The 21,609-nt window shown below is 40.3% G+C and overlaps 1 protein-coding gene and 1 long non-coding RNA gene across 3 annotated transcripts; both read right to left on the bottom strand.

Moving 5' to 3' along the window:
- Window positions 1-4,143: 4,143 nt before the first annotated feature.
- Window positions 4,144-7,911, bottom strand: LOC107775325 (uncharacterized). Of its 2 annotated transcripts, none has more exons than XR_001645726.2 (4): window positions 7,645-7,911; window positions 6,271-6,387; window positions 5,439-5,567; window positions 4,144-4,924 (listed from the first exon to the last, which is right to left on the bottom strand). It is a non-coding gene; the product is annotated as an uncharacterized LOC107775325 (long non-coding RNA). The 2 variants fall into 2 exon arrangements; XR_001645724.2 differs by having other exon boundaries at window positions 4,144-4,326; window positions 7,645-7,910.
- A 225-nt stretch (window positions 7,912-8,136) lies between these two features.
- LOC107775318 (putative pre-mRNA-splicing factor ATP-dependent RNA helicase DEAH5) lies at window positions 8,137-12,303 on the bottom strand. The gene is made up of 2 exons (XM_016595046.2): window positions 8,849-12,303; window positions 8,137-8,668 (listed from the first exon to the last, which is right to left on the bottom strand). The coding sequence occupies exons 1-2, from the start codon at window positions 12,097-12,099 to the stop codon at window positions 8,275-8,277; spliced, it is 3,645 nt and encodes a 1,214-aa protein (XP_016450532.2). The 5' UTR covers window positions 12,100-12,303; the 3' UTR covers window positions 8,137-8,274.
- Window positions 12,304-21,609: the final 9,306 nt, after the last annotated feature.

The raw sequence follows: 21,609 nt of genomic DNA, 5'->3' as shown, positions 1-21,609 counted from the left end.
AAGCACAGCGTGGGGCAAATTGTACCAAGGTTAGAATTCCGGAGCCTAAAGAGTTTAATGGCGCAAGGAGTGCCAAGAAACTCGAAAACTTCCTGTGGGATATGGAACAGTACTTCCATGCTGCCAAAGTGCAAGATGAAGACAAGGTCCCCATTACGACTATGTACTTGGTGGACGATGCAAAGTTGTGGTGGCGTACGCGCGTGGCAGATGATGTAAGTGCTGGTAGACCGAAGATTGACTCTTGGGAAGGGCTGAACAAAGAGTTGAAGGATCAATTCTTTCCTAGCAAAGGGGGCTGGATTGCTAGAGATCGTTTGAAGAAGTTGAAACAAACTGGAACGGTCAGAGATTATGTCAAAGATTTCAGTTCTTTGATGCTGGATATAAGCAACATGTCTGAGGAAGACAAGCTGCAAAATTTCCTTTACGGGTTGCAGTCGTGGGTGCAAATGGAACTACGAAGGCAGAATGTGAAAGACTTTCCTAGTGCCATTGCTGTTGTGGATGCGTTGGGTGATGTTCGGTTGGGACAAGATGGTTCTGATTTCTCTACTACTTCAAAGTCCAAAAACGGGAACAAGGACAAGGTAAAAGAGTGGAGGAAAAACGGAAACGACAAGGGTAATGTTGTTTAGGGCAATGGCAATGAGAAGGGAAAGCAATGTACTGGACCTTCGACAAACAAGGGACAAAACAGCAAATTTGATGGCTGTTTTATTTGCAAAGGACCACACATGGCGAGGGATTGTCCAAGAATTGAACGGATTTCAGCATTTTTTGCTGAAGAAAAGAGTGAAGATGAGCCAAACGAGGAAGAACATGAGCAAGCAACAGCATATTTAGGGCCTATGGTGGTGCTGAAAAATGTGGAAGCTGCTTCGTCGAGGACGACGAATTCTTCTGGTGGGGGTGGTTTGTTAGCCCCTTGACAAAGGTCCTCGGCAGGTGTGGGTTGTGACAAGGATTTTCATGATGGCCTTGGCACACAACCTGCAAATGGGCAACATCATGATGGGCTGCTCGGCATGACGAACAATGCGGGGTTCGACAAACGCACCTTGAACGGAAGCAAGGCGCACTTTACTTGGATGTGTGGGTTGGCAAAACAATGGCAAGGCAAAGCCATGTCAAGCAGAGGAAAAGACATGGAAAGGCAAGGCAAGGCGGGACAAGCAATGGCAAATGATACGGGCAGATTTGATCAAGTCGGGGGCGACTTGACATGGGCGGGCAACTGTGACAATGAATGTGTGCGGCTAAGTCAGCGGGCGGCGATTTGTGGCAATGACATTAGCGCGGAGCAGTGTCAAAGGCAAGGTTGGGCGCAATACCAGCCTTGGCACAAAGCAGCTGGGCAAAATCAGACACATGTTGTGCACAAGCAGCAGTTGGAAAACATGTGCAAAGCACATGGGAAGTAGTTGGCAGTTGCAACCTCTTCCAAGACATGCTGATCATGGCCTAAAAGTGTGCCCACGTTTTTGTACTTTGTCTTAACTTGTTTGCCCATCAGTTGGGCTTGTCAACTGATTATAGCCTTATAAATACTTGCCTAGGCTGTCCAAAACGGGGCAGAAAAACTTAGTCTAAGGCATTGTGAAGCCAAATTCGTCTAAGTCATTTCCTAAGGGTGGGAAAATCTTTTTGGGGCAGGGAATTAGGGAATTCTTTGTCTTGGCCATAGGTTTGGCTATTGTGTTCTTGTATTCACATATTAATACAAGTTGAGAAGAAATTCCTGTATATCGTGTGTGCCTTTATTTACTGTTTTTGCTGCCTATTTTCATTCTAAGTGCAAACGTCCCTAAAAATAAAACTAAGTGTTGGAAAGGCTGAAGTCAAGGCTGGGCTTGACTGCTGCACGGAGGTGAACCTCGGGCAGAATTCGAGTGACATAAATCACCCCTGTGACAACTGGTATCAGAGCCATGCTGGATCGGGGCAGAGACACAACGTTCGGTGGTTGAATTTTGTGAATAATGGTTGGTGGCAACGCAGAACTGAGGGAAAAGGTTGCTGCATTAGAGGCACTCGTCGGAACTGTTGATGGGGATCAATTTCTGACTATCTTGACTCTTCTCGCCTATCATGAGGTCGAGATGAACAGGCGGAGCCAGGAGTGCACAGATCTGAAAACGAAAAATGGGTTGCTGCGTCGTGCTGTTGGCAATGATGAAGCACAGCGTGGGGCAGATTGTACCAAGGTCAGAATTCCGGAGCCTAAAGAGTTTAATGGCGCAAGGAGTGCCAAGAAACTCGAAAACTTCCTGTGGGATATGGAACAGTACTTCCATGCTGCCAAAGTGCAAGATGAAGACAAGGTCCCTATTACGACTATGTACTTGGTGGACGATGCAAAGCTGTGGTGGCGTACGCGTGTGGCAGATGATGTAAGTGGTGGTAGACTGAAGATTGACTCTTGGGAAGGGCTGAAGAAAGAGTTGAAGGATCAATTCTTTCCTAGCAATGCGGGCAGGATTGCTAGAGATCGTTTGAATAAGTTGAAACAAACTGGAACGGTCAGAGATTATGTCAAAGATTTTAGTTTTTTGATGCTGGATATAAGCAACATATCTGAGGAAGACAAGCTGCATAATTTCCTTTACGGGTTGCAGTCATGGGCGCAAATGGAACTACGAAGGCAGAATGTGAAAGATTTTCCTAGTGTCATTGCTGTTGCGGATGCGTTGGGTGATTTCCGGTTGGGACAAGATGGTTCTGATTTCTCTACTACTTCAAAGTCCAAAAATGGGAACAAGGACAAGGTAAAAGAGTGGAGGAAAAACGGAAACGACAAGGGTAATGTTGTTGAGGGCAATGGCAATGAGAATGGAAAGCAATGTGCTGGACCTTCGACAAACAAGGGACAAAACAACAAGTTTGATGGCTGTTTTTTTTTTTTTTGCAAAGGACCACACATGGCGAGGGATTGTCCAAGAATTGAACGGCTTTCAGCATTGTTTGCTGAAGAAAAGAGTGAAGATGAGCCAAACGAGGAAGAACATGAGCAAGCAACAGCATATTTAGGGCCTATGGTAGTGCTGAAAAATGTGGAAGCTGCTTCGTCGAGGACGGCGAATTCTTCTGGTGGGGGTGGTTTGTTATCCCCTTCACAAAGGTCCTCGGCAGGAGTGGGTTGTGACAAGGATTTTCATGATGGCCTTGGCACACAACCAGAAAATTGGGCAACATCATGATGGGCTGCTCGGCATGACGGACAATGCGGGGTTCGACAAACGCACCTTGAACGAAAGCAAGGCGCACTTTACTTGGATGTGCGAGTTGGCAAAACAATGGCAAGGCAAAGCCATGTCAAGCAGGGGCAAAGACATGGCAAGGCAAGGCGGGACAAGCAATGGCAAATGATACGGGCAGATTTGATCAAGTCGGGGGCGACTTGACATGGGCGGGCAGCTGTGACAATGAATGTGTGTGGCTAAGTCAGCGGGCGGCGAGTTGTGGCAATGACATTGGCGCGGAGCAGTGTCAAAGGCAAGGTTGGGCGCAATGCCAACCTTGGCACAAAGCAGCTGAGCGAAAATCAGACACATGCTGTGCACAAGCAGCAGTTGGAAAACATGTGCAAAGCACATATAGTTGGCAGTTGCAACCTCTTCCAAGACATGTTGATCATGGCCTAAAAGTGTGCCCACGTTTTTGTACTTTGTCTTAACTTGTTTGCCCATCAGTTGGGGCTTGTCAACTGATTGTAGCCTTATAAATACTTGGCTAGGCTGTCCAAAACGGGGCAGAAAAACTTAGTCTAAGGCATTGTGAAGCCAAATTCGTCTAAGTCATTTCCTAAGGGTGAAAAAATCTTTTTGGGGCAGGAAATTAGGGAATTCTTTGTCTTGGCCATAGGGTTGGCTATTGTGTTCTTGTATTCACATATTAATATAAGTTGGGAAGAAATTCCTGTATATCGTGTGTGCCTTTATTTACTGTTTTTGCTGCCTATTTTCATTCTAAGTGCAAACGTCCCTAAAAATAAAACTAAGTGTTGGAAAGGCTGAAGTCAAGGCTAGGCTTGATTGCCGCACAGAGGTGAACCTCGGGCAGAATTCGAGTGACATAAATCACCCATGTGACAACTAGCACGATGTATAAGTATACCAAATAGGTATATTATTATTTTACGTCTATTCTTACCATATCATGCAAAAAACTGTGGGATATGTGGTCGACACACAATTTTGCATTCTTTAACATGGTATTTACAAAATTAATCTCTCTATAATCAAATAGGGCAAGAACAGGGGAGCATGTGGCTGGTTTTCTCAGTGCTTTGTCTGGTATGAATATATCATCTTCCTCATCTGCTACCTACACAAGAAGTTATGTTGAGGAAGATTAGTAGAACTATCAGCAGGAGAATAGGGAAAAACAAACCAAAGAAGTGGCACCAGTAGTGTAATTCGCCAAAGACCCACAACGCTAAATACTGTTTGTACGCCTAACAAACTATGAGTTCCGTATCAACAGATAGTAAGTCCAATTTGCATGGGTACTCAGGAAGACGTTAAATAGTTTGGTAGTATAGTAATTGCTAGCACATACACATTGCGCTCTGCAATCGCTACTTTATGTCTCGCTGCAAAAGTATAAAGAGAAGGATTTGAGTTCGCAAGTAAATTCAAGTACTATTCTTCTTTTCAACTCCTAGTTCTTTAAATTTTCAATCGCTACTCCCTTTTTACCTATTCTGACAATAGTAATCTTAATGTCCATGCTGCAACATAATGTCTTCAGATTTCAAGAGAAATAACCATTGCATCTATGTGTGAAAGATGATCTCAAGGATCGGAGTGTCCGAAATAAAGAAAGCTAGAAATTTTAAATGTATGTTGGCCACTTCCCTACAGTGAATGGTTAATATCCTTGCAATTATAATTCTTGTCCAAATAATTAGCCCATCCTGTTCCTACAAGGCAAAAGAAAATTACGACTTCAAAAGGATCTGATATAATATAGTAACTGTTACTGGGTAAATGGCATCTGGTTTCGTAGTCATGTCAAATATTTTCCTTTGCATGTTCAGAAGCGGTAGTCATCTCTTAGGATAATTAAATACAAAAGACAGAGTGAAACCAAAGGGAAAAAATTATTTTTACAAATTACTTATTCACAAAAATGGAAGGAAAAAAAAGCCAAAATGAAATTCTTTTTTCTTGAACAGAGGTGATTGAAGATGAATCTTGAAACGCATATCCATTTATAAGTGATTAGGAGGCAATAGAATGAGAGATAGGGGCAAGGATGTGTGGATCATGGAAAGGGAGCTTGAAAAGGAAAGTAGAGCTGAACGACGGCAATTTTAAGCAGAGCCTATTCCATTTGCAGAACCACACAATATGTGGAAACTTTATCTTTGGATATATTTGTGTCTCAGATAATCACACATAGTACCTCATTAAGGAAATTTCACGGGGCCTTACCTTTGGCCTGCTTGTTGTTTTGCTTTCTGCATTTTGATAATTTTCTCTGTCGCCTCCCCTCAAGTTGCTGAGTTAATGGCTATATTCTTGAAATGTGGTGCAGCCAACAAAAAGACACTCACTTTATAGCTGTATAAAACAGATAAAATTTGTTGGACCAATAATTGTGAACTGCTAACGGAAGTAAAGCATTCCCTTTATTAAGATTTTGTACGATTGACGAGTAGCCTCTTTTCCCTTATTTATTTTTGATGCACCCACGAGGTTCCCATATGTATATACGATAGGGTGTCTTATGTAGAAAACCATGTCTTTTTGTAAGGTTTTATTTTTTGGGGGTATACGCCTTGTATACAGGCATGTTTTGGCCCTTCTTTTAATGAGATTTATTACCTCATCAAAAAAACTGATACAGCTAAACAGTGGCTAAAAGTCCTGTCGCACATCTTTCCCAACATTGTGCAACTAAAAAGAGAGAGTCGAGTATTTGAAACTACTTAAACAAGGAAGCATTCTATTTTTTTTTATCTGAACTAACAGGGAAGCATTCTAATGGAAGCCAAAACAAAGACAAAGTGTTTTTCAATTGCCCGACACCTTAAAGGTATTTTCCTTACTTTTACTAAAACAAGAACCTGTTCTCACAAAGGAAATTAGAAAGCTAGTGACACAGCTTAGCTCAACTCAAATTGAATGAAACATAACCATATTGGACTCCACTAATGCAGGCCGCGACAGCTAATATTGAACAGCAAAAAAACAACAGATGAAAAGGAGGTGTGATAAGCAGAGTTAGCATCGACAAAAGCTATTTAAAGACATAATTTGTTACCTAAAAATGCCTTTAGATCAAAAGCACCGTGAAGACAAACTCTCAAAAATGTAACAATTGGATCCCTTGCATTCCACTATGATATCAGTCAGGATGGACAAACACTGAGATTTAAACCTGCGAGTTTGGAGAGTTAAGTTCAAATGCAGTTACCTTCAAATTTTCATATACAAGGTTTTTGCACAGAAGTGACCTATTCAAGGACTATATTAGTTATGTATTACAGCAAAGTTATGTAAAAGTTCATTATCACCTCTGACAGAAGGAATTCACAATAGGCAACCATTATATTCAAAACTACTTTAGGCTTGTCCTGATAAACATGTGTGGACGAAGTTATATGTCGAAGACTGCAAGACACTCATTCATGCACTTCAAAACCAACAAGGCAACAGACTCCATTTTTCTGTGTTCTGATTTTAAGAGGCCTCCCGACAACACTGAGCAGCACAAAATAAATAAGAAAAAAATAACAGAAGACCGATAAAACCACCAAAGCAATAAAATCCGATTACTCCATGCTCATATTTACTTTACGCGGCTTGAAAAGATAGATACACAGAAGACACGGAAAAAAAAAAGATTGAAAACAAAGCATAGATAGGAAAAATAACAGGAATTATAATCACAATTAAATCTGAAATTGACTGAAAAGACTTAACAAAAGATTGAGGCAATAACAGAGAAGGAACTAAAGAGAAGCAAAAAAAAATGGACCAAGGGGAAAACCAGAAGAATCAAAATATGGGAAAGAAGAACAACATAAATACCAACGCTTTGATTGCAAAAGGAAAACAATAAGAAAAGATAGCTGCATAATATAATGTAGGATGCATCAGATAGCATGCATTCTCATACCCAAAAAAGAGGGGGGAAAGAAACAAGAAGAAAACCAGAAGCACAAAAAATCCAGAGCATGGTTTCTAGAAGCTTCAAAATACAACACAACAATTCGAAGGATAAATCGGCAAAAATGGAAAAGCATCACTTGCAATAACATTGGATGATGATATCATAGTCCTCACATATATGAAGCTCAAGAAATATCAAAGAAAAGGTGAGAAGGAATGATATTCGACATGCTTGTGACAAAAATATTTCTAGAATTTTTTTCTATATCGCCAAGAAGAAAGCACACTTAGTTTCAATCTCTTCTATGGAACTTCCTCTGAACTCTGAAGATTCTTTATTTCCTAAATACATGGATATCTCGGTTTTCCTGAGTAACAATATTACCCTCCATATAGCATTTTACCCAACAAAAAAAATAGAAATAATAAGGTATCCAGAACATGAGCCCAGACATCTATTTCAAAACATACCTAGAGAGAAAGAAGAAAAACTAAAACCGGAGAAAATTAAACCAAAACTCACAGGTAGATCTCGCTGGAATAGAAGAAACCAAAGCTTCCGGAAGAAGTGGAGAGACTCGAGAAAAAGCTGACACATAAATTACTGAAGAAGCCAGAATGAGATAGAAACAGAGAGTCCAGGGTATTCCAAATTCCAAATAAGAGATTTCCTTACCTGCTATGTTATTAAATGACAAAACAATAAGTTCCCCAAATTGCCCCTGTTCGTACCATCTTGTTCATCCACCATTGTCGGTTATGTATAATTTATTTAAATTTAGTAGAAATAGCACTCGCACTAAGCAACCGCAAGTACCAAGAAGTTAATAGGTCTTTGGAGCTTCCAACCGAAACATTGTCACTGAACCAAAACCTGTATCAGAATATTAACAAGTTTCTCCTGGAGAACAGATTCGATGAATGCTGTCCTTCTTAAGAACAGGAACAAACTTTGACAATCCCGTAGCTTCTTCAGATTCCAAACAGGAAACAACATAAAGATAGCTACCAACAATTTTGAACCAAAGAAGTAATTCCCACAGTTGCTAAGACCAAAATTATACTTTAAAATAGAACAATATTCTTTTACACCGAACAAACAAGTGGTTAAGGTCACAGCATTAACCCATGAAAAATAGAAAAAGCAAAAAGATCAAGCTCTCCTTTTACTCAACCGCCATGAGTTAGGCTCATGGTATCTATCGTAAAGGGGTTCAATGCGTTCTTGTCTCTTGCGCTTGCTCAATTTAGTTGGGTCAGACACTTTGAAGAATCTCGGCGCCAATTCCACAAGCCATTTCGGATCTACAACAGTGACTTCGCGCATGTACTCCTTAGTTGTCATCACCAACTCATGGTAAATAACCCAGTCCGGTTGTCTTTGAAAAAGTGCACTGCTAGGATGGATGTAAACGGGCTGGTTTTCAACAAGGGTTCTATAACCCTCTTGAGGATCCTTTCTGGCAGAATGAAAAAAGAAACCTGCTGTAATAGCCTTGCGGATCTTTGTAAAGTTTTTTCCGGCACTCATAACATCCAATTTATACCTGCCAAGGCATGGAAGATTCACCATTAGATAACAAATCTATTAAGTTTCTTCTCAATAAAATTATGGATAGAAATCAATTGACTAAGTCCAACCCAATCAGGCAGTAAAAGCTGAATAAAATTGTAAGAGATGATGAAGCAAGAAATGAAAAAACAAAGAGAAGGAATTAAAGACGTACTTGTCCATAATGGAGAGGAGTTGTTTCCTGACATCTTGTGCCCTCCTAAGAGATCGAGATTGAACAAAATTTTCAAAACACCATGGCCCAGAAAAGTTTTTGGCTTTCCAAGCCTCGTAAACAGCAAGCAAGGTCAGATGATCACCCTCAGGCTGAAAAAACTTGGCTCTTTTCTGATCAGCCTGAGCTTGTTTTTCTCTTGGTCTGTAGAAGATATTGCCAGTTTGAATCATTGCAATGATGGTCAAGATCTCATCGCTACAACCAAGGTCCACACTGGCGAGGAGCATCTTGGACAAAGGAGGATCCAATGGAAATTCTGCCATTTTCCTTCCCAATTTTGTTAGGAGCCCCTCTTCATCCAGCGCTCCAAGAGTATACAACTGTTCCATGGCTGATACCAGAGCCTGAGGGGAAGGAGGGTCCATGAAATCAAACGACAAAAGATCATTAATTCCCATAGCTTTCATCATAAGTACAGTGTTCCCAAGATTTATCCTCTGGATTTCAGGGATGCTAGTAGGAGACATTTCATTGTGGAACGCACTCTCCGTGTATAGGCGGTAGCATTTACCAGGTCCTGTTCTTCCAGCACGCCCAGCTCGTTGCTTTGCTGATGCTTGTGAAATTGGAGTTATCACCAAAGAATCAAGCCCCTGTTTTGGATTGTACACATTTTGCTTTGCAAATCCAGGATCAATAACATAATATATACCATCGATAGTCAATGAAGCTTCAGCAATATTCGTAGCAACAACCACTTTTCTCTTCCCAGGAGGGGCAGGATCAAAAATTCTAGATTGCATTTCACTGGGCAGAGCACTATAGACAGGTAAAATAATCAGTTCAGGAACATTTTTACCTAGCCCTTTCATCCTCTCGTACAGACATTGGCAAGCATAATCAATCTCCTCTTGACCAGTCAGGAAAAGGAGGACGTCACCTTCAGGTTCTGTCAAGTGGATCTGTAGTACAGTGATTAAAGCTGCATCAAGGTAATCGCTTTCTGGTTGTTTAGTGTAAAGCACCTCTACTGGAAAAGTTCTTCCTGGAATTGTAAAGATGTTGCAGTTGAAGAAATATCCAGAAAATTTCTCTGCATCCAAGGTTGCAGATGTGACTATCAGACGGAGGTCAGGTCTCCTCTTCACAAGTTGCTTAAGCAGTCCGAAGAGAACATCAGTGTGAATGGTTCTCTCGTGCGCTTCATCAAGCATTACGACTGAATACTGGGACAAATTTTCATCAATCAGAATCTCCCTCAGAAGCATACCATCAGTCATATACTTTATAACAGTTTCTGGTCCAGTACAATCCTCGAAACGGATAGCATAACCAACTTCTTCCCCTAAACGACAACCAAATTCCTCAGCAACTCTCTTAGCCACTGACATAGCAGCCACTCGACGAGGTTGAGTACATCCAATTTTGCCCTTCGTTGTATACCCTGCCTCAGCTAAATACTGTGTCACCTGTGTTGTCTTGCCAGAACCTGTCTCGCCAATGACGACAAGGACCTGATTATCATGGACAGCCTGTACCAGTTCATTCTTCAACTTGTAAATTGGAAGGCTCTTCCTCTGCTCCTGGAGAGATAGTTTAGACCTCTGCCCAAAGGTCAAGGCTTTACCATAAGCATCCTTTTTCCATTCCGGCATGTCATAGGCAGATAAACCGACACCCCTCAATTCCTGTGCCAGATGCCTCTCACCAGTCTCCGGCATTGGGTCTTCCCATGGTCTGTTAAGATCCTTCGGGATGGAATCTAGCATTGTTCTCTGTTGCTGTTCCCTCACTTCCCTTCTCTCTTTAATCAAAGCTGATTGAAGTGCTGCAGCACGACTCAAGGATCCTTCAGGATTTTTAAATATTTTAACAGGGGACATATCCACTGAATACCGACTCTGGCCTTGCAAGAAAGGGGGTTCATCTTCATTCAACTCAATCTCAAGCTCTTCTTCCGCACCCTCTTCCTGATATAGCACCCCATCCCCCTCTTCATCAAACATAGGAAATTCCTTTACACTCATAACACCTGCAGCTATGAGTTGTTTTGCTTCCCATATTTCGGGAGAACTCATTCTCTTCAACGGTCGTCGTGATGGAACAACATCTTCCTCCTCTTTAATCCTGATACCTGAAAGACCAATCCTTGTCTTAGAACCCTCATTGTTCATCCCCGAAGGATTCGCCCTCAATCCATCATCATCCGAACTCTTCTTCAATGGCAACAAATCCCTTCCAGTAGTCTGATCAACATCTCTCATCGACAGACTCAGCTTCTGCCCACTAATAGAGATCACCTTCACATAAACCTCCTGGTCACGCTTTACCAAATCTTTTGCATTTGAAACCCTTCTAGTAGCAAGCTGGGAAACATGCACCAACCCTTCTTTCCCCCTAAAATCATTCAGCTGAACGAAACAACCAGAATCCATCACCCTCGACACCCTCCCCTTATACACTCCATACAACTCAAGCTCATTCGACGGAAACCTCCCCTTCCTTCTTTCATCATTCCCATCCTCCTCATACCCATCTCTTCTGTTCTTCTCATACTTATTCCTGTCCTGATGCCTCCCAGACCTCATATCATCCTCCTCGCCTTCCCCATACCCATCTCTCCTATTCTTCTCATATTTATTCTTGTCCCGCTCCCTATCCCTATGCCTTTCCCGGCCCTTATATTCAACTCTATCATCACCATGATTATCCCAGTCTCTATCCCTCTCGCTCTCCCTACCCCTATCCCCATCATCCCAATCCCTACCCCTATCCCTATGCCTATCCTTGCCCCGTTCTCTTCTATCATCTCGATCCCTCTCTCGCCTCCTGTCATGCCTATTCCTATCAAAATCTTCTTCCTCATCCTTCCCCCTCTTACTCTTTGCCTCCAACTCAATCTCCTTCTCTAATTCCTTCACTCTATCTCTATCATCCCTAATTTTCAATGCCGAAAATTCAGAATCATCCTTACTCAACTCATTCTCTAACTTGGACTTCACCTTAGGAGGCAAAATGGCATGAATTATGGTCAATAATGTGCGGACAAAATAATCCGGCATTTCAGCACCATTTTCTTTTAATTTCCGATCAAATTCGTCCACTGTCTCGCACTTTCGACCAAGCTCCGTAATAAACTCAGCTAATACTTTATCACCGAACCCTAAATGGGTCTCGAGCTCTGAACAAACTTTTGAAACTAAAGAAAGATATTCTAATTTCTTTAGTCCATCTTCTTCAGCTCCCATTTTAACAAATCCAAAGGCACGAAATATACACACAAATTGCTTCCTATATGAAATTAGGGTTTTAGAGACTTACCGTTTGAGACTGATCGTGGGATTTTGAAGAAGGGGAATTGGCACTATAATATGTATTTGATGGAAATTATCAATCTGAGCTGGTTAAGGAGAGGAAACCGACGTAGTTCCGGTTTGGGCAACAGTTGCAAGTTCCGGGACTTATTGCAAGGTTATTTAAGTTATTGGGCCCAAAGCTACTACAAATTTGGGCTAAAATGTAGCGGGTGGACCGTCTACTTCAAATGTAAAAAGAATTTTTTATTAGGAATTTTTACATTCCTATGCCATATAGGAAACTATATTACTTTTAATGTTTAAGGTTTGATATAATTACATTTAGTATACCTAATTATCAATTCTATACCATAAGGTGTTTTAACTGTACATTAATTGTACCTTATATCACTCCTAAATTTATGGTACCGTATATTCCTCCAAATCCTCACCCCCCACGTTTCTCTCTCACAGCCCCACACCCTCACCCATGTATCACCACACACCCACGTTTCAAACCATTATTCCCTCTGCTAAAACCAGAAAAATAATTGAAACCCTCTACCATTAACATTCAAAACCAAGGTTTTTTCTTCTACAATCAGTCAAAATTGAAGTCAAATCTTCAAAGTTCATACATGATAATAACTTTTGATGGTTATGATTTCGGGTTCCTTCAGTAATATAAGAGGGAAGGAAAAGAGAGCAGCAATTCCACCATTGACAGCCATTAAAAAGCTTTGAAACTTTGAATTCAAATTTGGGTTTTCAAAATCATTATTTATTTGGATTGGGTGTTGTTGTAAATAATTGGGAATATAGTTTGGAGTTTATATCTCAATTTTGAGGGGTTTTGGTGAAGATTAGACTTGGTTTTGGCTGAATTTTAGATTGAAACTCGAAGGAGAAGAAGAAGAAGACATGACATACATTATATTGCAGCAATTGTAGAAAAATTGTAGATTGTTGTTTATTTATTTTTGAGCTTTTGTGTTTTTGTGTTAAAAATTTTGATGGGAGCTTGTTATTCCACTTCGTCTGTTTTGGAGCTAACTTGTGCAGAGGAGAAGGTGTTTTTTAAGTTATATATATTGATATATCTTTAAATTCAAGAAAGTATGGTTGTATTGTATTTAAAGAGGCGTGAATTTGTAGAATATGTTGAATGTGAGGAATGAGCCAAATAAGACTCACAATGGCTTGTTTTCTACATTTAATCTACAACAAAATTACATATTGTGAGCACGTGATTTTTGCCTCACCTGAATTGCTCCTACATAATCCCAAGAATTAGATTTTTCCTTTTAATTATTTGTTATTTTAGAAATTATTGTAGAATTTTTCTTTTTTGTTTGCATTTTTTGTGCGCATGTCTAGTTTTTGTTTAAGCAATAAAAATACAAAATATATTGCATTTGCATTTAGGACTTCATTTTATATTTTTTCTTGATTAATTAGTAAATTAGTGTTTTGCAAAAATGAAAAATCACAAAAAAAAATTTCATTTTTGCATTTTTAATTTTAGCTTCAAATTTTGTAGTTTTCCTTTAATTTGGTAATTAATTAGTTGTTGCAAATATTATTTGAGTAATTAACCTAATTTGGTAGCATAATTTGGGTTAGGAATTAATTTAGGTTTTATTTTTATGTTTGAAAAGAAAAAGAATTTTGAAATGAAAAGAAAAGGAAAAGAAATGAAAGGAGTCGAATTTTTGGGCCAATTTAATTCAAATTCCCTCAGGCCCAAATCGTTTTCCTCCATTACCCATCCAGACCCGACCAAATCAGACCCAAACCCGTTGTCTCTACCCGGTCCAAGACTTCAGCCTCAAGACTATTGAAAACGACGTAGTATGGGCTTGAGACTACGTCGTTTTGAGTTTGAATTTTTAAAAGTCAATTGAGGCCCTTTATTTCATCAGATCCAACGACCCAAATTACTTATCCCAATTACATAAAAATGCCTGAAACCCTTTTCATTAACCTAGTACAGATCCTGTCTCTCATCTCCCTCATCAAACCAGCGCCGCCCTCACGTCCTCTTCACCATTTTTACCGGCGAGACAACATCCAATCACCACCAAACTTCAACCCCATAATCCCTATAGTCCCTTAAACACTAAACCACAACCAATTTTCCCTAAATCCTTTCCACTTCTCCTTAATTTCAGATCGTAAAACGGAGCCCTAGACTTGTTCCCACCTTCGATGCCTCATTTAAAGGTTCTGGTTCGGTTATTTCGAAGATGATTTTGGCTAAAATGAGTGCTAGACGTTTGTTCTCGCAAGAATAAACCGACTGACACTCTTTTTTGCTTCAAATCGGAAAGCACCAGAAGTCCGTTCAAGCCATTTTCCTTTTTCTACTATTCTAGGTATTTCTTTGCTTCTCATCATTTTTTGTTCATCTTCTTCTGTCTTCTTCCTCTTTTATCTCCTATCTTTTCTGTCATTCTTTGTATGCATTTCAAGTCGCGTATTGTTGTTTATTCTTATTTCTTTCTTCTTTTGTTATTTCGAATTGATCTCTGTTGCATGTTTAGAATTGGGTCGTATTAGTGATTATCAGTATATTAGTGTAATTAGCCTTTTCTTCAGTATTTCTGATTTCGTGTTTGCTTGTTGCCTCATTTTTTTTTCCTCCGTTAGTTTTTCTCTTTCGATGCCGGAATGGCAGAACTTATGGGCTTACCTATTCGCGGCCTATGGTCTTTTGGATCACAATTTGGGCTTCAAGGGTTCAGGAGCCCAAAAGCCATAGAACCTGCTAGTGCAGTAGCCCAAGACCTTTGGGCCATTTGTCTGAAGTTTTGGTTTACTGAAGTAAATAAAAGGGGTTTAAAGGGTATTTTGGGTAGTTTACCTTAGAGAATCTTGCATAACTGAATTAGGAAGTTGCTAGGAAGGTGTCATTGAGACTTAACTGAAAATTTGATTTTTTAAGTGAGGGTACTTGAGCAAAAACCAAAATTGCAAAAGGTCTTAAGTTCAAAAATGAGCTTGTTTCTGCAGCCCTAAAACCTTGCCTATAAAGGCATCTTTACTTGAGGTTCAAGTCAGAGATTAGAGACAAAAATCCCTGGAAAAAAAAATGAAACGACTGAGTTCTTTTAAAAAAAAATTTTGAATTCCTGCATTCCATGGTTGAAGACTACCAAGATTTTGCTTGTTTAGATTTCTGATCTCTCTTTGTTAGCTAAAGCACTTGAAAATTTCCCTAGTTACACTTCTGGTTTGAGAAATGGCTTGAATTTTGGTTTGAATCTGGGTTTGGATTTGTTATTCCTCCACTGTTTCATTGATTGTTCTTGAACTGATTTCACTGTTCTACTGCTGAATCTGGGACTCTGTTTTGTTGCTGCTGCCTACTGATCCCTACTTCTTCTTGCTTTCCCCTTATTCTCAGGTAAATGACCTCTGAATTTTACCTCATGTGAGGCTTGACTTGAAGAATGAAATGAAAAGCAAAAGTTTAAAGCATATCATCAGTTATTTTGTGATTCAGTCGTATTTCTTTTGATATTTTTTAGTAACCTGATGTGTACATCGTCTAGTTGAGTTCTGGTTTGGATAGTGAACTTTTACTATTGTATCTAACTTGGGACTATTATGAAAACTTGGGGAACAACTTGTTTTTGTTGAATTGGTAGTTAGACCCTATATTCAATCATGCTAAATCCTATAATGTGGACTGCATCAGAGTCTTTTCTGCTATGATAGTTCGTTTAAGTTGTTGCAACATATTAGTTGTGTTTGGATGGTGCTGTGTTCATGTAGTTGGGTAGCTGAATGTGTTCTTAACTTTAGTGGGTATGAAATCATGCTTAAAGCGAGCGAAATGGTCCAGAATACTCTAAGAATTGAACTATGCGTTGATTTGATCCTGATTTACTTGTGGGCATGTTTAAGTGTGACTATTAAAAATGCAGAATGATCATTTAGTTGGTTAGTGTTTCAATAGTAAAAATTCAGAAGTAAATGTCAGTTGATTTCATGTTTGTATGGTCCTAGTTGGTTGGCATTTAATTAAATTTGCACAAGTGTTTGGTTCTGAAGATTGGGCCTAATGCTGGAATAACTGATAAAAGTCCAATTTCAAATGCATGTGTTGTGTCATGGACGCCTTTTCTTCTACCAAGAATCGGGCTCATTTTTGGGTTTAAGCTTGAAAGCATTTGCTCATTGGGTTGCTTATATTTTGTTGTTCGAGCCTATTTTATTTTCATCAAATCCAGCGCCCTGTTCATATTGCTGTTGTCTGGGACGATTTCCCTAAGTAATTAATTATTTGAACAAGGTTCATTAGTTTGTTAAATAAGTTCGAACTTTTAGTGTAAAAATCAGAATCCCTTAAAAGCTTTCCTTTATTAATTGGCCTCTTGAAAATAGTTTGAGGTGTGTCATATCAGCCAAACACATAATTTATGCCCCCCTCCCAATCTAAGTTTAGAAGCCCTTTTAAAAATTAGAATCGAGGTGTGCCGTGCCAAATAAAAGCTCAAAATGCATGACCCTCGCTTGATTAATATTTTAATCCTTAGAAATCGAGGTGCGTCATTTAGTTGAATTTTCCATGGCTCTCGCAAAGTTGAAAGTGCGTAGTTGCTTTAGGCGCGCTATTTTAAAAAAAAAATTACTTTCCTAAACTCGGGTGTGCATTTCATGTGACCCAAATCCAAATCTCAACAACGTTAAATAAAATGTGTCTCAGACTGCGGGTACATTTCATGTGGCGTGGTCCAAAGACGCGTTTTAGATGATGTTGAAATCTTCTTAAAATTAATTAAAAGCGGTTAATGGTTTAAATTACACTATAGGCTAAAACATGTATTAAAATCAGATAATAGGCCAATTATGATAGTTTAAGCGACCGTGCTAGAACCACGGAATCCGGGGGTGCCTAACACCTTCCCTCGGGTTAACAGAATTCCTTATTCAGAATTTCTGATTCGCAGACTTCAAAAGGAAAGTCAAAATTTTTCTCGATTTGGGATTCAAAATAAACCAGTGACTTGGGACACCAAATAAACTATCCCAAGTGGCGACTCTGAATAAAAATGAATAATTAATCTCATTTCGAATAATGTCACTTAAAGTAGAAAAACTCCCTTATACTACCTTCGGGTAGTGTAAAAAGGAGGTGTGACAGCTCTGGCGACTCTGTTGGGGATCGAACCCAGAATCTCTGGTTCAGGGTTCAAGAATTCGAGCTTAGAATAACTGTTATAGTTAGCTTTTATCTATTTGTCTGATTTTTACATGTTTGAGCCTAATGTGCTAAATGCCGCTTTTTACCGCTTTGATATTTTGTGAACTGTATATAAACTGTTACGAAACCCTTCTTCTCTCTGAGTCTTCTAAATCATTTGGGGAGTGTGCACTTCGTGTGACTTCTCTTCTGTCTATAGTTTTATCCAATTTTAGAACGAGGTTCGGACAAGTTGTAAAGCCGGTGAAGCTTTTGTATTCCCGGTACGCTGCCCCCTAGCTCGAGTTGTCCGCTCGGGTAAGCCAGGTCTAGAACAATAAACCCTGGTTTTAAACCTAGTATAACAAAACCTCATGTTGGATCCCTAGTAGGAACGTTTGTTTGCATTACGTGCATTTGACTTTGGAGACTCAACACAGGGGTTGGGTCTGTCTAGAACAGGTGTACCTGAAATGAAAAGACCATCCTGATGCATCCTGCTTGCTACTTGTGCATTTATTTGCTTCGGATTTGCATGTTGACCGGCTTATGAATAATATGATAAAGTTGGGAAAAGAAAATAGCAATGTGAGGGCTAAGAAAGATAATTACCTGTTTTTGAAAAAAAAAACAATGTCCAAAAGGTACTGAAACACTGTAATTTTTTTAAAAAAAAAGGAAAAGAAAATCTTGTTTTCAAAAATAGTTGGTTTTATTTTTCGACAAATTTGCCCGAACTACGCCAGTTTGATTCTCACCGGATGTGGGATACGTAGACAACCCTCATTGGGTCCAACTTTCCCTTTTGCAAAAATAGCCCAAAAAGAACAAAAATATTATTGTTTTTATGGTGAATAAGTAAGGTGATGTCATTCTTGTCTAAAATAGCCGAATGTCCCCAAAAGGGCACCGGAAGGCTGTTTTTGCAAGAACAGCCGCCTGTGGTCTCTTTTTCAAATTTTCGACCGGTTAGCAAGCACAACCCTAAAATCTTCTTCCCCGAAGTGCTGAAAGGCCGTATTTGCAAAGCCGGATTTTTGTTTTTGGAATGAAAACTTTTGAAAAAAAAAGTGTTAATCTTTTCTTGAGTCAAAAATGAGTTATTAAATCACCCTAATAAATGTGCAGGATGAGCACAAACGAAAATGAACCCTTCGCAGCTCTTGAGGAAATTCCCTTACAACTTCATATGTGGTGGAATGATTTGGGAAAAGGCAGTAGAGGAATTGTGATTAAAGTATTGGGTGGTCTTGTCAGACTGTTGAACATCAAGCCAAGATTGGACATAATTGAAGCATTGATACCCTTTTGGGATTCGACTCGAAATGTGTTTCGCTTTTCTGATTTTGAGCACACACCCACACTAGAAGAAATTGCACGTTACGCCAACTTTAATGGAAATCTTAGAAGTCGATATCTGGTGTCACCAAGGCTGGTATCTCCCCACAAGTTTTTGGATATGTTGAGTATTAGCCGGGATATCCAGGATAAGAATTTATCTGAAGGGTCATGCACTTTCCAGTTCTTGTACCAACGTTATGGTAACCCCCAAGGCTTTGAAGCACCGAATACTGGTTTGACTCATGCTGGAAATAAAGATAAATGGGAGGCAAGGCGAGGCTTGGTCTTTATAAGCCTTCTTGGGAGTTATAATCTGTCCGCGAAAAAACCGCAACATAGAACTGGGCCTAGTAGGAATGGCTGACGTCGCAATCAAGAAAGCTAATGGCACTCTGGTTCCCTTGATTTTGTCTGAAATTTACCGAGCTTTGACCATCTGTAGAGAAGGTAGAAAGTTCTTCCAAGGTTGCAACTTATTACTACAATTGTGGATACAGGAACATCTCTGCCACCGGGCCGGGTATATGAATTATGGCATGACCGGTTTGAACTGCATCAAAGAATTTGAAAGCCGAGTGGTAGGTGTTGGATTTCCCGAGGGTACCGAGGCTTGGTTGGCACGTTTGATCTCTTTGACTTCTGCTAAAATTGAATGGGCATTCGGATGGCTCCCTGTCACTGAAGTTGTGTACATGTCAACCGAAGCCTGTTATCTTCTCCTGATGGGCATCCGGAGCATCCAGCCATATGCTTCTCACAGGGTTTTGCGTCAATTGGGCAGATTTCAAACCGTCTCCCATGATGAAGATTTGAGTGGACATGTCGTCGAATTGGGCCCAAAGGCCGTATTTCCGAAAGGAAGAGTTCGCCACGTGTGGAATGAATGTATATTTCTTGAACCTAAGACTATAGTACGTGATCTAGCTAGAGGTGAAGTAGACCCCAAGTACATTATTTGGTTCGGTAGAAGGTTCCAGATTCCTGAGAGACCTGCTAAGAGAGCTCATGTTCAACAATTCACCAACGACTCGCAAGAGTAGTGGGGCTGGTTGGCAAAAGAAGAAAGCTACATGGCCAAAATAAGTAAACTAGAGGGACAAATCAGGGACCTCAAATTTGGCAACAGTATCCAGGCTGCCGTAGATGAAGGGGAAAAGAAAAAGCTAACTCAGGAAAACGAAGCCCTCAAAGCTCAAATCCAGAAAATGAGAATAGTTGTGAGAAACCCAGAAAGAAGCCGAGCAGACGAAAGGCTTATAAGCAGTCTGAGAAAGAAAGCACTTGAGTGTCAAGATGACCTAGAAAAGTCTGAAGCCAGTCTAGCAAAAGTCCGGGCCCAATTGGCAAAGAACGCAGAAGGGCGGGCACAGTTTTTGCATCAAATGAAAAGAAAATATGAAGGGACAATCACCAATCTGAAGAGAAAGTTAACTACCCTTGAGAATGAGGCAGCCAAGCAGGTCAAGGACTTTAAAGCTGATAGGGAACATTGTTATGCTTTGATGGCTCATATGGAGGAAGAAATGCAACAATTGCAAAATCAAAACCATCACGACACTTAGGTATTAGAAGCCAGGAATCAGCAGGTCGGGCATCTGCTTCAGGAAAAAGGTAGAATCCGAGAGAGGGTTAGAGCCATTGCCGACTACATTGTCATGAAATGCCAAGCATGTGAGGACATGACTCGAACCACTTTCTTCGCTACAGTGATGACATTTGTCCGCCAGATAATGAGTGATTTGGAGCGGCTTCAAAGGGATCTCGTATATAGGCCCGTGGCGAGACCGAATGATGTCCCACGGGCCCCAGGAGTCGAAGCCTTAACGTATTCCTAATTTTTCACTTATCGAGTCTGTATTTTGGTTTATTTTGAGTCTGTTCGTAGTTTTTCCAAGAAAATGAGTAGTTTGAAGTCTTTTGTAATAGAAAGTTTAGGAGTTTTTATTAATGAAAATCGAAAATTCCCAAAAAAAATTTCTTTATTTTTCGCATTTATTTTCTTGAACTACGTAATGATCTGATTCACGCGGCGTCGTGATACGTAGGCAATCCTCATCAGTTCCGGTCATGATTTTGTAAATAACCCCAATAAGAGAGGGATGTGAAAAGAAAGACCCAGAAGAAAAACCCAAAAAGGAAGAAAAGAGAGCCGAAGGAAAATCAAAGGAAAAATGAGAAAAGAGAGCGAAAAAAAAGTGGAAGATTGGGAAGCGGAAAAAAGAGAAAATCAGGGAAAATAAGTAAAGTCGGGATGAAACATGCAACCGTTGCGAAACACGTAGAAACACATTTGACTGTATAGGTGCATCACACCCCAACGTGCGATTACCTATGTGTTATTTTCTTCAAACTAACCAGTTTGTTGTCTACTATTAAGATCACGTTTTATAGAAAGGTGGTTGGTTTTGTGGTAGTCTGGCTTCACATCCATACTTCACAAGGTCGAAGGGAAGCATTGAAATGTCTTCAGAAATGACTCTGCCAACAGTTCCTATTGCAGATGAGAGTCCGATCTCGGGCATCCCAACTTCAGAATCGGCAGCTGCCGAAGAAAACAGGTTACTGCGTCTCTGCATGATGGAAATGTGGGATGCCTGGGCAAACGGAAGAGAACCACCAAGTGCAATCCCTGGATTTCCCGAGCTTTTTACCAAGGCAAGTGGGACCTCCAACATCCCCATAAACTATCCAAATACCCCACTAGGATACCCTACTATTTCTGCCAACTTTGTGGGAACACCTTCTGAGGCTCGCCCCCAGGTGTTAGCTTCAGGTGCAGCTTCGAATATCTTCACTGCTCCGCCTTGCTCGGCTTCGGCACAGCCTACACTGCCCAGGCCCAGCTTTGACCCATCATCCTTCACCTTCCAAACACTATCTTTCCCACTGGAACCTACACAGTTTCCCACCTATACTTACTCCAACAACCCCGG

Source organism: Nicotiana tabacum, chromosome 11, assembly GCF_000715075.1.
Source record: "Nicotiana tabacum cultivar K326 chromosome 11, ASM71507v2, whole genome shotgun sequence".
NCBI lineage: Eukaryota > Viridiplantae > Streptophyta > Magnoliopsida > Solanales > Solanaceae > Nicotiana > Nicotiana tabacum.
The sequence above is the reverse complement of the archived record's forward strand: the minus strand, read 5'-3'. Positions and strand labels throughout refer to the sequence as shown.

Coding starts and splice junctions, on each gene's coding strand:
- LOC107775318 (XM_016595046.2), bottom strand. CDS start 12,099: ATGGGAGCTGAAGAAGATGGACTAAAGAAATTAGAATATCTTTCTTTA. Junction 8,669..8,848: donor CTCCTCTCCATTATGGACAA/GTACGTCTTTAA, acceptor ATGCCTTGGCAG/GTATAAATTGGATGTTATGA.